Genomic DNA, 15496 nt, shown 5'->3' on the forward strand with positions numbered 1-15496 from the left:
GATTAGCTCTGTCTCATGCTTGCAACTCACCGCGCAGGGCCCGTCAGAGAACACTGTTGAGTAGTTTGTGAATCTGCTTGCGAAATACAGAAGCTGGGGGTAAGGGGTCGAGGGAGAACTTGGAGCCCAGGCCCCCCAGGACCACGCCTCTGGTTTGATGACAGCAATAAAAGCTAGACTCTTCTTTTTTTTTTTTTTTTTTTTTTTTAATTTTTTTTAGCGTTTATTTATTTTTGAGACAGAGAGAGACAAAGCATGAACGGGGGAGGGTCAGAGAGAGGGAGACACAGAATCCGAAACAGGCTCCAGGTTCTGAGCTGTCAGCACAGAGCCCGACGCGGGGCTCGAACTCACGGACCGCGAGATCATGACCTGGGCCGAAGTCGGCCGCTTAACCGACTGAGCCACCCAGGCGCCCCAAAAGCTAGACTCTTCTAAGTGCTTTAAATATCCTGGAATCTCGCTTAACCCTGGCAACAAGGTTGGTACCTTGTTATCCTTACTTTATGGATGAGGAAACTGAGGCTCAGAGATGCAGTACAGGCTGGTCTTATTTGTTGGGTACTCGCACATAACAGGCTCTCAGGTGCCCTCTGCTTAGCTTTCCACGGACAAAAAGCCACATCGAGGTCCATTTATGCAAGGGTGTGGGATACCCGTCTGTCAGAAGCCACCCCGACTGCCCCTGCTGCTAGAATTTCTCATCGTTCGGTCCAGCCCCCGAGTAGGGACCCATCGGAAAGGGTCCACGGTGAGGACTCATGTTAGCATGGTGGCTTCCTTTGACGGCTGCTCCTCCCGGGAGAGAGTTCTTTTGAGTTCTGAAGTACACAAGGCACCTAGTGTTTTTTAGGAGCTCGGTGACTATTTGTGAGTAAATTGCAGTAAACGTGTTAAAGCACTGAGTTATTCGTAGTAACTGGAACCGCTGACTAGCCAGCGACGAAGCTTTAGTTTATGTTCCCTTTGTCTGGAATACTCGTCCCCAGACCTCCCTCCCCGTGGCCGCCTCCTTCTTGTCATCAGGTCTCACCTCAGATGTCCCCTCCCCAGGGGGACGGCCCCCACCTCCCCTCGCTGCTGTTTCCTTCCCGTGTAAATGCATCACACCTTCCTGCTTTAGTTCTCCGCGGCACCTGCCACTCTGTCACCTTATGGGGTCCGAGCCCCGAGCGGCAGCCTCCCACTCAGCAGTCCCAGAAGGAATGAATAAATGAATGGGTTAGGAGTCCCCATTGTGTGTACACATCTCATAGCTCATCGTTCAGATATTTATTTCTCCGCCGTACCATCAAATGCTTTTTTCTCTTGCTTCTAATGCTCTCGTTCCTACCAGTAAAGCACAAAATTTGATTTCACCACTCTGTTCTTCCTCCCAGGACCAACACGGAAAATTGAAAAGGGAAAACCTTTGATGTTTTGTTTACTCATTCCTGTGTATCACCCCCCGTCCCCAAAAGGGGACGGATAAAGGTGGTTCCGTATGCATGTCCAAGAGATGCTCTAGGAAATAGCAGCCCTTTTTTTTTTTTTTTTCTTTTCCATGATTTTTTTTTCCTGGCTACAAAAGGGATAAAAACTCATTTTGGAAAATTTAGATAACATAGGAATATTTTAAAAAGAAAATAAGCACCACCTAGAATCCCACCACCCAGAATTCTGTTGTTGGCATCGTGTTTCCTTCCAGTTCAAATGCGTTGTTTTTCCAAAGTCTGAACGATTATCCATTATGTTATATGTTTCTCCTGTCGTTCAAAGCCTAAAAGTCTTCAAAACCATGATCTGAACGATTAATATTCTACAATATGGTCATGCCACCGTTTAATGATTCATCCACTGTGGAGTTCACAGTTTTCTTACTGTACGTAATTCTATGGTGAGCACCCTTAACCATAAAATTTGAGGCAAGAGTCCGAGAGCTGGAGCTGCTAGGTCATGTCTGTAAAGTTCTGCACATTCAAGAAGAATTTAAAAGTTGTTTTTATCTTAACTTTTGGAAGGGACATTTATGATCAGACATGATACCCTAGATACCACTTTCCTTTTAAAGGAACACTATGCAAAAATTTTCTTAAAAATAAAGGGAGACTGTGTATTCATGTTTTCAAGTGGGTAATTCATGCTCATGATAGAAGATCCAAAAGGTACCTATAAGATACACAGAGAAAGTATAAGTCTCTCTTCCACCCCTGTACCCCCGCCCCAGGGCCCTCCCCAGTGGTACCCACTGTTAGGTTTCTTACGTATGACTCCAGAGCTAGTGGATGCATTGATAAACATAGATGTCTTTTTTTCCTCCACACAAATGGCAGCGTTATCATAACCATTTTTCTGCACCTTGCTTTTTTTCCACTTAATATGCGTTGGAGAGCTTGCCCTATCAGTATATGTAAAGATGTCTCTCATCATTTTTAAGGGGTACATAATATTTCATCACTTGGATGAAATTTATCTGTCGAATCTAATAATAAGAAATGGAGATTTAAATTTTTTTTCATTTTGTCTTTCCGGTGATTGATTTGTATCCTAGTTTTCAAAAGTATCTGTCCACGGTCGGAAATTTTAAAAACTGACCCTTCGGCATAAATAGTGTGAGAAGCACTGGTGTAGACAACTCCAGCTCGAAGGGAAGGCTACTCTTCCCAGAGAAGTGCGTGAAATTCAACGCGAAGTTCCCTCCTGCTGTTTTCTCAGCCGGGGATGTGTAATGGTGGCCATTTATCCTCACCGTTTACTGGATGTGTCGGGCTCTCTTTCTTCACTCTGTAGATGACATTACCATGGTCATCTGCCCTGGAATCGCCAATCACAGCGAGAAGCAGTACATCCGCACCTTTGTCGACTACGCGCAGAAAAATGGCTACCGGTGCGCCGTGCTCAACCACCTGGGCGCCTTGCCCAACATTGAGCTGACCTCACCACGCATGTTCACCTACGGTAAGTACGGGCACGGCCAACTGGAGGCCCCCTTACTGCTGTTTGCACTCCGAGTGTGCCGTTAACTGCTTAACTAGCTTTACCTTGCTAAGTGCAGAATTTATGCCCGTCTGCAAGCGGCAGTGGGGCACATGGTGATAAGGCAGCCAGCTTGGACTGGGCATTCACAATGCCACGCTTCACATCAGCCTCTCAGATGGGCACCGTAGCCACCCCCATCTCATCCTGCCTCCTAGAGACAGAGAGCGAAACTCACAGGGGAAGGTTTTGCCCCAGGTCCCCTGCTGGCCAGTGTCAGAGCAGGGCCAGGAGCCGGACGGCCAATGCCCTTGCCCACGGTCCCATCCTCACGCTCGTTCCTCAGGACTCTGGTGACCGGCGTGCCAGGGCTGTGGTAAGGCACACGCACGACCGTGAGAAGGGAATCTGGCACACCGACAACTCATGGGATCCCAAGGTCCTTGAAGACAGGAACTGGTTCTCACACTCAGACAAAGGCTTCTGGCCTTTGGTTGAAGTCTTGCATTAGCCAAGGTTCTGTCTTCTGGACTGCCCCGGTTCTTGATTCTTATTTGAGTTTCCCTTCATGTTGTAGATGTACACATAAATAATAAACATGGAGTATAGGGGCTCCTGGATGGCTCCGTCAGTTAAACGTCCCACTCTTGGTTTCAGCTCAGGTCGTGATCTCATGGTTTCATGAGTTCCAGCCCCACGTCGGGCTCTGCGCTGGCAGCGTGGAGCCTGCTTGGGATTCTCTACCCCTCTCCCACTTTCACTGTCTCAAAACAAATAAATAAACTTAAAGAAAAATTTTTTAAACTAAAAAAAAAACCACAAAGTATGTGTTTAAGTATGTGCAAACGGGGTTGTTTATACCCAAATAAATTGTGTGTTTTAATGGGAAACAATTGAAAATTGCATCTATAATCTCACCATAACTGGGGCACCTGGGTGGCTCAGTTGGTTCAGTGTCCAACTTCAGCTCAGGTCACGATCTCACTGTTCATGAGTTCGAGCCCCACACGGGGCTCGCTGCTGTCTGCGCAGAACCTGCTTCAGATCCTCTGTCCCCCTCTCTCTCTGCGCCTCCCTCCCTTGTACTCTCTCTCTCAAAATTGAACGTTAAAAAAGAATAGTGATAAATAAATATAATCTCACCATAATTGTAATTTTCTATTTTTTAACTTTCCCATTCTTTTATCTGGGTACATAGTTTTTATGTAGTCGCAATCAAGGTGTGTATATGTAAGGTGACCTAATTTAAATAATCTTGTATTTGCTAACAGGTGCACAGTCATTACATTTGATCTTTGTAAGAGCTTCCCTCATAGTTTATGTAACTGTTCCTCTCTGTAGTCCCTTTAGTATATTTAGAGTTTTTCAGCATTTTTTTAAAACAATGTTTTAATGTTTACTCATTTTTTAGAGAGATTGAGAACAGAGGAGGGACAGAGAGAAACGGGGACAGAGGATCTGAAAGAGGGCTCTGCGCTGACTGCAACAAACCCGACGCAGGGCTCGAACTCACAAACTGTGAGATCACGATCTGAGCCGAAGCCAGATGCTCAACTGACCGAGCCACCCAGGCGCCCCTCGAGTTTTTTAGCATTTTAAATGACGATACTATAAATATCTTTCGCGTAGAATTTTTTTTCTCTTTAATGATTATTTTGGATTAAATTTCTAAGAGTAGAATCTCAGAGTCAACATTTTTTATGTGTATTTGTACATCTTGTCAGATGGTCCTCTTAGCAAGTTTGCTCTGGTTTATGCTGCTTCTGGTGATGTGTAAGGGCGCACCTGCTCTGTGCCAGCCCGGGTGCCTCGTGCCCCGCTGCTTCTCTGCACTCACTCCTACAACTAAGCACACTGTGTTACAGACTCTTCCGTTCAACAGTTTGGTCAGTGGCTTGAAGATATAGGTGAAGGTCCAGATTTACAGATAACTCAGGCACATGGAGAATAGCGAGTGTGTGGGAGACAGGATTGCATCCAAAAAGCAGAAATGGCAAAATCTGGGGCGCCTGGGTGGCTCAGTCAGTTAAGCATTCGACCCTTGACCCTTGATTTTGGCTCAGGTCATGATCTCACAGTTGTGAGATCGAGCCCCTCGTCCAACCAACTCTGTGCTGAGAATGGAGCCTGCTTGGGATTCTCTCCCTCCCCCTCCTTCTGCCCTCGCTTACACCTCCCTCTCTCAAAAAAAAAAAAAAAAAAGATAAAACCAATTCTCTTTTTAAAAAATGGCAGTGGGGCGCCTGGGTGGCTCAGTCGGTTGGGCATCCGACTTCGGCTCAGGTCATGATCTCACGGTTCGTGAGTTAGAGCCCGGAGTTGGGCTCTGTGCTGACAGCTCAGAGCCTGGAGCCTGCTTCCGATTCTGTGTCTCCCTCTCTCTGCCCTTCCCCTGTCTGTCTGTCTGTCTGTCTCTCTCAAAAATGAATAAACATGAAGCAAATTTTTTTTCCGAATGGGCAGAACCTAACAAAAATGAGAATGACGAATGGTTATAAGGTCCTGTGCTTGGATATAAAAATCCGTCTATACAAGGTGAAGATGGGGAGGCATGGTGTGACCTCAGGACCCCAGACAGAGGCAGACTGGGGAGCGCTAACAGCAACAGTGTGCCAAAAACAAGACCAGAAATGCCAGCGGGGGCACTTACTGCGTGCGGGACCCCGTGCTGATGTCTCACACAGATGTAATGCCTCTGATCTCCACAGCAACCAGGGAGACACTTAGCAAAATTGTGATGAAAAGGCGTCCTGTGGCGCAGAGAGGTTAAGTAATTCGGGCAAGGCACAGAGCCAGGCGGTAGGAGAGCGGAGAGGAGAGCCTGGGTCTGGCGGCCCCAGGGGCCGGGATCACGCAAGAGCTGGTAGAAGCGCTGGGTGTGGGTGGTCCGGGCCCCTGCCCCCGGGGGTGCCGTGCCAGGGGCCGTCGGGAAAGGACACTGGGTCAGGAGACATTCGCACACAAGCCGGGAGATGGGCTGAAGGAGCCGAGAAGAGTAGGCTCCGTGCTCCGCGTGGTCACAGAGCGGCCCTGCCGCTGCCTGCTGTGGCCTGGAGCAGCTCTCTAACCTCACTTCCAGATTCTTCAACAGCAAAACGGGGCTTCCAATTTTACAGTTGAACATGGGCTCCTGAGGCCTTAGCAGGCAGCCGAGTGCCCGACACGTCGTAACCATTTATTAAATGTTTGGTTTATTCTTTTTTTCAAGTACTTGAAGATCTGTTAACACGAGCGAGGGAGGGATCAGCCTGTCTGTGGCCCAGATAAAGTTCCATAGGAAGAGATGGGACTATTGGTAAACAACCCTACAACAGTGTGACGGGTGAGGCAGCGGCAAAGGGAAACCAGCTGGGAGCGCCTGGGTGGCTCAGTCCTTTAAGCGTCCGACTTCGGCTCAGGTCATGATCTCACAGTTCATGGGTTCGAGCCCCGCATAGGGCTCTGTGCTGACAGCTCAGAGCCTGGAGCCTGCTTCGGATTCTGTGTCTCCCTCTCTCCGCCCCTTCCCCGCCCGCACTCTGTCTCTGTCTCTCTCAAAAATAAATAAACATTAAAAAAGAAAATGAATGAAAGAAAGAAAGAAAGAAAGAAAGAAAGAAAGAAAGAAAGAAACCAGCCTGTCTCCAGAGGCAAGCTGTCATGTTGTAGAAGGAAGGATTCTTCCAGGAAAGGCATTTGAACAGGTCCTCAAGGTCACATGGGTCAGAGCATGGCGTGTCTGGGCTGGTGAGCTGAATCTCAGCAAGGGAGATCCCGGGGGTGAAGTCGGTCCATCCAGGGAGAACTCAGTCCCCACCCCCCCACACACACACACACAGTTACTCAAAGCCAGTTAACCCTTTCCTTTCATTTGTTGCTGTTACAGTTTGTTTCATTAGAATTTTAGAAGCAAATTCCTATTGTTTGTTAGATCGCAGTTTTCCGGAAAGGCGGACGACCTACAAGATATGTTTCCTCTTCAGTTTCTCAAAAACCTTTTTTTTTGAGAGATAGTCAGAATACACAAAATAGAGAGGATAGTAAAATGAATCCAAATAAACCCCTGTGTGCCCACCATTCGACCTCAACAATTACTAAACTTATGGCCAGGCTTGTTTCGCCCGCCACCCCCTTCCTGCCCTTTCCTTCCTCTCGAAGATTATTTTGGAGCTGGTCCCAGAGAGCCCATCGTTCCATCTGGGACTATTTTAGCGGATGATGCTAAGATACGCGGACTCTCTGTAAACTGTTTCAGTTTGCTAGGACTACCATAACAAATACCATAGTCTGGGTGGCCTCAACTACAGACATTTATTTTCTCATCGTTCTGGAGGCCGGGAGTCCAAGTTCAAGGCGTGGGCAGGCTTGGTTTCTTCTGAGCTCACGCGTTCTTCTCCTTGTCTTGTGCATTTATGTCCGTGTCTCCCCCTGTCAGTGTCCTAATCTCCTCTTCTTATAAAGACACCGGTCAGGTTGGATTAGGGCCCCTCCCAATGACCCCGTTTTAACTTAATTACTTCTTGAAAGGCCCTTCCTGCAAGTACAGTCACATCCTAAGGCAGTGGGGGCTAGGACTTCAACACGGTTCGGCTCGTAAAATAACGTATCATACCACCATCACCCCTAAAACACCCACATTCCTTATTAGCACCTCACTTTCCCCAACTGGCTTCTTCCTTTGTTTTTCTTCCCCTTTAGTTGCTTGATTCAGGAGCCAAATCCGTCCCTGTACATTGCAGTTGGATGATAGGTTTCTTAAACCTTTTACTTATTTTCTTTAAATATTACTGCCCCTCGTGCTCTCTTTCCTTTCTCTACTTTTCAGTGGAAGAGGTCAAAGAAAGCAGAGAGGCGTCTTAAGCCTCTTTTAAATCTCCTTCCCTTCGCTTGTCATAGGCCCCCCCCACCATGTCGGCCTCGGGCGGGTGGGAGGACTGGATGTGACGTGAAGGGGGCTCCGGATCCCAGGACGAGCTGCAGAGAGTATGCTGACACCAGGCACCGGGGGGAGGGCTGCTGATGGGGGGGACTGGCCATGCTCTCTCCGGACGGCCCTTCTCGGGTCTTGCCTCGGCTTCTTCTTGTCATTCGGGTCTCGACATTCAGTCTCTTCTTGGAGAGCCCTTGTGGCCTGCCCTCGCCTCCTCATCCCGTCCCTCTCAGCGTCCCTGCCATGGGGGCCAGCAGTCTCTGTGCTCTATGGTGTGATTCCCCAAGCCCAGAATCCTGCTTGGCGCCTAGAAAGTGCCCTAGAACGAGGACCCAGGTGAGGGACATGAAGTGACAGTTTGTAGGGCGGGAGTGGCAAACCACGTCTCAAACAGATGCGCCGATGGCTACGTGAGCCTTCCCTTGCGCAGGCCGCGCCGCTCTTGAGCAGATGGCGGGCCATCAAGCCACTGTGAATACTGATCTTGACTGGAGGAAAACCTAAAGAGGGTGTTAGGAGGAAGTTTTACCTCCTCAGCTCACCGCCACCCCCCCCACGCCCCCTCAGGTGTCTCTGAGAAAACGGTAGCAGACCTTTCCCCGCGTGACAGACTAACTCCGTTCCAGGCCATGTAACAGAGTCCCTTGCCATTGGACATCTGAGCTGATGGGACTAGAAATTGTTAAGTACAGATCTCTCCCGAACAGGAGAATTTCCTAAATGGATACTGAGGCGTTCTCGTGACTTAGGATCCTTCACGCTGCCTTTGAAGGTTGAAGCCATTGAAGACAATCCTGAGTGACAGCGGTTCCCATTTATGTCACACTGATGAGTGCCGGGGCGCGCCGAGCACGTGTTCCTGACCGTCGCTGACGTCTGGAGGGAGGTGCTAGTGTCCTCCACAGGCTCGGGGTCACACGGCTAGTAAGGGACGGGACCAGCCTTCGGATCGTGTGGCTCTCAACCCCGGCTCAGCACTGCCTCTGTGGTCGTGCCCGTCCTGTGTAGGATACGGTTCATCAGGGCCGCACGGGAGCAGGGAGACAGCTGCGTGTTTAAAAATTGCCCCGCTGCGGTGGCTGTGCTCATTACAGTTTGTATTAATCGCTGTCACTTACAGGGCAGCTGCTGTGTGCCGGGCACCGTCCTAAGCCCTTGATGGGATGTATTAAATCAGCCGTCCCCCTTTTACATCTGAGGAACCCAGCGAGGTTTCCTGACTCGCTCCAGATCACTGAGCTGCTCAGTGGGTGGTCTGGGTTTTCAACCCAGACCGTCTAGTCCGGAAGCTTATGCTTCTGAACAATGAGCCACATCGCCTGCCCGAGGGACAGACCGCCTCCTGCCGGTACGCTGGGGAGTGAGGAAAGGATTCCCGCTCACATACACTTTCGGTGTAAGGCAGAAGCGCATCCAGGGGCTTCTCAGAGCCACAGCAAGGGGCCTGGAAGGTTTGGGCCCCCCTCTTTTGTTCATCCAGCATCTAGAGGCTTCCGAGGGGCCAGCGTCCCTGAGAACACAGGTGGTGGGCACAGCACCTGCCCTCGTGGAGCTCCCAGGCTGGTGAGGAACTGCTCACCATGAGGCGGGAAGAGCACAGGGCCACGGTCTGTCCGAGCAGTGAACGTGGAAGGACAGGGACCAGATGTGGCTTTTCAATTTTCCTGTGAGTTGTGACATCAGTCTCCCGCATCTAGCATATCACTTAGAGAGAGATGCTCAGGAAATGCCTGCGTAAGGACAGAGCCTGTGTTTCAGAGCCCAGCAGGTGGGGGTTTGAACACCTGGTTCACAAAGGTTGTCGAGAAAGTCGGCATCAGTATAAAAGCGTGTAGCAAATACCAGTAAGTGGCAATGACTATTGTCTGTATGTTTTCTGTGAACCGACCTAGAGGAGAAAAGGCGGAAGTCTTAAATGAGCTCGCCTCTGCCTCAGCTTCGTGCCGTTGACCGCATGTCAGCTTTTGCATGTGAGACCAGTGTGAGAAGCTATGCTCGTTGAGCAGAAGATTCTTTCTGTCTCGAGCCTGGTGCAAGTTCTGACTCCGTGTACAGAAACAGCCCGGCCCCGGTGGTGATCTCAAAGGATGCCGTTCTGCCTTTCTAACTGCACAACCTTCAGAGCTGGTGCCTTACCCGGTGTGGTGACCCTGGGGTGGGGCCACCACCTCCAGCTCAGCTCTTCTGGGTGCTGTGCACAGCCAGCTCTTAGAGTCACTGTAGGCAAAGTGTTTTTATTGTAGCTCGTGCTCTTCTCGCTCTGTTTCAGCCTTTTAAAAGTTATTTTCATTCCTTTTATTTATTTAGAGAGGGAGAGTACGGCATGGGGGGGAGGGGCAGAGCAAGAAGGAGAGAGAGAATCCCAGGCAGGCTCTGCTCTGTCGGCACACGGAGACCAAGGTGGAGCTTGATCTCATGAACCGCGATATCGTGACCTGAGCCGAAATCAAGAGTCGGACCTTTAACTGAGCCACCCAGGCGCCCCAAATTATTTTCATTCTTAAAAAAAAAAATTCCTCACCACCTGTTGCAGTCTAGTTCATACGTTTTTTAAACTAGAAAATATTAAATTTCTTTTGTGATGAATTAAATGAATTGACATTAGCTGATCTGACCATAAATAAAATGTGAAACTGTCAGGATGACAAATGGGACCCGCAAGAGTGCAATTTATCAGTCTTTTAAATTTCTTACTGAGCCGGATACTTCGCGGGATCAGACCCAGGACACAGCCCTGGCATGCGGGTGAGATCAATAAATAACACTTGAAAATGCAAGAAGATATAGAAGTCTTAAAGATTTTTTTGAAGTGTATTTATTCTAAAGAGCCTAATCTTTAATTGAAACACTATAGCCGTGAACACGTTGGCTTACTCTTTATCAACTGTATTGATTTCCTACCCCAGACACTGTTTGGAATATAAGTATTTTTGTCGGTGATGATGCAGGAGACCCATAAAAGAAGGAAGCGTTTTGCTGCATCTTTCTGTGTTTGGCTAAGTGCCTTATCCCAATCGTCCAGGATTCATGGTCAGAGCAAAGGACAACCGGATCAAGTCCACCAGCCAAGGAATGAACTAAAAACCATAATTATCCAGTGTGGTTCTTGTGACCTCTGTTTCCAAGATTGCTCTTGAAGTTGAGCCAAGTGACAAAGGGACCATGACTTTGATCTTGATTATAAGAGAGAAATTTTAGGATTTTTAAAGTCACTTCTGCATCAGGGGAAAGGAATAAAAACAACCTGACTTTGGCCCCCGTGAGGTGACTGCGTCCTTAGGATCAGGAACCTCCCGAGAACTTGTACCCATCCCTGACCAAACACGGAGCTGGCATTGTGGCACGGCAAATGGTCTCAAATGATTTAAATTGCCTTCCCTATGAGTTTAAACATGGAAGCAAGCCCTTCCCTTCTAAACCCTTGAATTTCTGGCATCAGACATCAAGTGGAGAAGAGGTGTCTTCTGTTGCTTGGAGAAGGTGTTGTGTAATGTCCTACTGAGTTTAATTAATACTGGGATTTCTTGGGTTGTTTTTTTTTTTGTTTTTGTTTTTGTTTTTTTTAACTATCTTTTGGAACCACAAGGTAAGGCCAGGAAACTTTGCCTTGCTTAGAAGGCAGCATTTCAACCTTAGAAGGCAGGGGAGGTCCTGTACCTAGGGTGACCATATGATTTAGCATCCCAACTTTTGAGAGTACAAGAAGACCTTACTTACGACTATGTCAGAACAAAAGACCAACTCCGGGACTCTCCCAGGCAAACTAGGATGTACGGCCACCCTGCTGTTGCATGCTGTAGAGATCACCCAGGCTCCAAGCCATCTTGTCGTAAGGAGGTGCAGACAGTGATTTTGGTTTTGTTTTGTTTTGTTTTGTTTTGTTTTGTTTGAGAGAGAGAGAGAGAGAGAGAGAATGAGAATCTCAAACAGGCTCCATGCTCAGCGCACAGCCCAATGTGGGGCTTGATCCCATGACCCTGGGATCATGATCTGAGCCTAAATCAAGAGTCAGGTGCTCAACTGACTGAGCCACCCAGGTGCCCAGACAGTGATTTTTAAGGAACTTCCATTGTGTTTTTACTGCTCAGTCTGTCTGAAGACCTTTGATTAGATCATGAGTGCAGATGTTTCCATAAGCTTCTCCTATGTACCATTTTGATTGATGGGGACTCAGTTTTGGATCACATTCATGATTCCAGATTGACCAGCACGAGTTGTGTGGCCTCTGCAACCGTTGAGTGTTACCATGGCAGAAGGACACGGGAAGGTGGGAGGGAGGAGGAGGTGGGTGGAGGGAGAACGTGACAGAGAAGGTGGTGCATTTGCAGAGGCTCAAACATCTTGGAAAACCATCTGGCAAGATCATGTGCCGGGAGTCACCGCGCGTGGCAATGGTGCCGAGGGCCCAGAGTTCAGGAACGTGATGGGGGTAGAAAATACCCAGAGCAGAATTGTGGAGAAGCAGTGACGGGCTCTGTGCTTCCAGGATCAGATCTGGATACTTCACTTTCAGACAGAAAGTGAAGACAGACAGACAGAAAAGATAGTTTTAGATACCACATACCTACGGAAATAGAGCTAAAAGCGCTCACTCGTGAAAATCTTTCAGGGAGAAGGACAAGGCCAGCTCCCATGCTACGCAGAGAGGGCTCTCACTCTAATTTCTGCAGATGTTTTCCTCCCGAGTGACTCCGCTTTGCAGTGGCTTTCACAACACTGAGAAATGACAGGGGCCACTGGCCCCAAACGCCCACCAGGAGTCACGTTGTTAGCCTGACCAGATCGTTCTCTTGGATTACACTTAGCGGGGAAGATATTCAGGTACTTCTTGCCGGTCCCCGCCACGGTCACGCTGGCCGGTAGTGTGTGCTCGAGTGCCACACGATTCAAGCCTCCTCCTTACGGTGCTGTCATTTGTGGCACACCCACCACGTTCTAGGCCCAGGCCTGGCGTGGAGAATATAACGATGACGGTGACTCAGAGTCTCCATCCACCAGGAGCCCTGAGTCTCTGCATCCCTGTCTCTGAGCCAGCTTCGTCACACTGGTGCCGCTTGGGAAATGGCTCCCGTGAAAGTAGCTTCCGGGTGGCCTCAGCTTTGTCCTTCTCCAGGGGCATGAGACTGAAGAAAAGTCCTTCTTGTTCTCAGCAGGTTGCCTTTCCCAGATGGCTTGTGGTACTCCTCTTTCTAAGGCCAGGTTAGTGGCTCGTGTTTCGTCCTGTCTTTTAAAAGCTCAACAAGATTAGATACCTAAATCTTGTTACCAATGCTAATCCCACAAGGATTAAATACATAGAACCCCATTAAAATCCTCCTGGGATGAAAAAACAGATCCTGTAGCTCTTAGAACAGTCCGGGGAGCGGCTCCCAGTCCCTGAGGATGTTTGGGAACTGTCGTCAGGTGGAAATCCCAGGAGAACCCGACGCCTCCCAGAAGGCAGATCCTGGAGCTGGGCTGACACTGCCCTTGCCTGGGAGAGAAGGCAGCTTTTCACACAACATCCAAACAGCTTGTCCAGCATTAGGCAGGGCTGGCCCTTCATCCACATCAGATGTATTTGGATTTAATTAAATTGAGGCTCCCGAGGTGTCTCCACCATTAGCTGTAATTGCTTCTCGGTAGTGTAACAGATCTGAGTTTTGTAACTGCCGCAGTGACATCTGAACATCTGTTCTAGGTCTCAGGTAATTAGTCTCAACCTGAGTAAAGATAGACAGGCCTAGGGGGCAGCTGGCTGGCTCACTCAGCGGAGCATGTGACCCTAGATCTCGGGGTCGTGAGTTAGAGCCCCACCTTGGGTGCAGGATTACATAAATAAATAAAACTTAAAAAAATTAAAACCTTTGGGGCACCTGAGTGGCTCAGTCGGTTAAGGGTCCGACTTCGGCTCAGGTCACGATCTCGAGACGTTGCATTTTGAACAGTTCTGCAATGCCGCTGCTGCTGGCCCAGGGACAACACTTTGAGAACCACTGGGCTATCGCTAGTGCTTAAATCTCACAGTGATTTAACCTCGATGCTGCTTTTCTGGTTCACTCTTTATAAGAAAGATTACCAGAAAGCACTTGATACGTGCTTTAAAGACTGGCGTTTGCCAGACCTAGAGGAGGTGCCTGGCTGTGTAGAGCAGAGACTCACCCCCTGTAGAAACCTGGCTTTGAGGAAATATGCAGAAAGCTGCTACCAGGCCGACAGCCCTGCTTCCAGAAGCTTCCAAAAGGCAGAGCAATGCCTCCACACGTGAAAGTTGCTTCCTGCAAGTGGAAGGGAAAGGAAAGTCTGAAACGGAATGGCCCAGAGACAGAGCGAGAGTATGCTTCAAAATCTGCTTTTTCGGGGACGCCTGGGTGGCTCAGTCAGTTAAGCGTCCGACTTCGGCTCAGGTCATGATCTCACCGTTCGTGAGTTTGAGTCCCGCGTCAGTCTCTGTGCTGACAGCTCAGAGCCTGGAGCCTGCTTCACATTCTGTGTCTCCCTCTCTCTCTGCCCCTTCCCTGTTCATGCTGTGTCTCTCTCTGTCTCAAAACTAAATAAATATTTAAAAAAAAAATTTTTTTTTAAATCTGCTTTTTCATATTTGCCTGAGCCACGGAGGTCCTTGTCCCTTATATCAGTGATTCTCAGCCCCGGCTGCACTTGGGAAGCACCTACAGATCTTGTGCAAGACCTCCCATGCCCGGGTCCAACCCCCAGATACTCTGATTTAACTAGTCTGGGGAGGACCCAAGCATTGGTGTTGTTTTACAAGATCCCTGGGTGATTCTAATGTGCCATCAGATCGACGCCATCACATCGAAGCTTTGGAGAAAATCTAGAAACCTAGATTGGCCTTTTCAAGTCTTAAGTTACAATTACTTGTTTAAAGTAATTTAAAAAAAAATTTTTTTTTTAATGTTTATTCATTTTTGAGAGACACAGAGACAGCACGTGAATGGCGGAAGGGCAGAGAGAGAGGGAGACACAGAATCTGAAGCAGGCTTCAGGCTCCGAGCTGTCAGCACGGAGCCTGACGCGGGACTCGAACTCGCGAACGGTGAGATCATGACCTGAGCCGAAGCCGGACGCTCAACCGACTGAGCCACCCAGGCGCCCCTTGTTTAAAGTAATTTAAACAATGGCTGAAATGGTTTGGGCAATGTTTACGTGGGTGTAAGCATGTATAAGTTCATTGTGCACTTTCCTGAGTATTATGTTATGCCTCATTAAATAAAAATAACAAAGAATAGGGCAGGGGCTCCTGGCTGACTCAGTCAGTGGAGCGTCTGACTCTTGATCTTGGGGTCATGAGTGTGAGCCCCATGTTGGGTGCAGAGATTACTTTAAAAAAAATTAGGGCGGCTTTCTGTGTATTGTTAAACAGTGGTTTTCAAGACATATCTATTGTTTAAAAAAAGAAACACAAAGTGCACAAGGTTACTAAATAATCTGTATGTTACCACTGATCTTTTTAAAGAGAATATTAGAAGTTACCTGTGACCACACCTCTAACGCTATTTAAATTTTGCTCCAGGTGCATGTTTTACCTATTCCGAAAAAATTTTAATGCCGGTTCCTGGGCCTGGCCCTCATTTTACTGAGTCAGCTTCTCTGGGGGCGAAGCCCATGGATGCCCATTCCTAACAGCCTCTC

General features: G+C 48.5%; 1 protein-coding gene across 5 annotated transcripts in view; it reads left to right on the forward strand.

Moving 5' to 3' along the window:
* ABHD2 (abhydrolase domain containing 2, acylglycerol lipase) overlaps window positions 1-15496 on the forward strand; it is a 112707-nt gene that overhangs the window by 63201 nt on the left and 34010 nt on the right. For all 5 annotated transcript variants that reach the window (XM_049614269.1, XM_049614271.1, XM_049614268.1 and 2 more), the window contains one exon: window positions 2770-2937. In XM_049614269.1, the coding sequence (XP_049470226.1) occupies window positions 2770-2937 (168 nt within the window). The remainder of the gene's footprint in view (window positions 1-2769; window positions 2938-15496) is intronic.

The sequence above is a fragment of the Panthera uncia genome, assembly GCF_023721935.1.
Source record: "Panthera uncia isolate 11264 chromosome B3 unlocalized genomic scaffold, Puncia_PCG_1.0 HiC_scaffold_2, whole genome shotgun sequence".
Classification (NCBI taxonomy): Eukaryota; Metazoa; Chordata; class Mammalia; order Carnivora; family Felidae; genus Panthera; species Panthera uncia.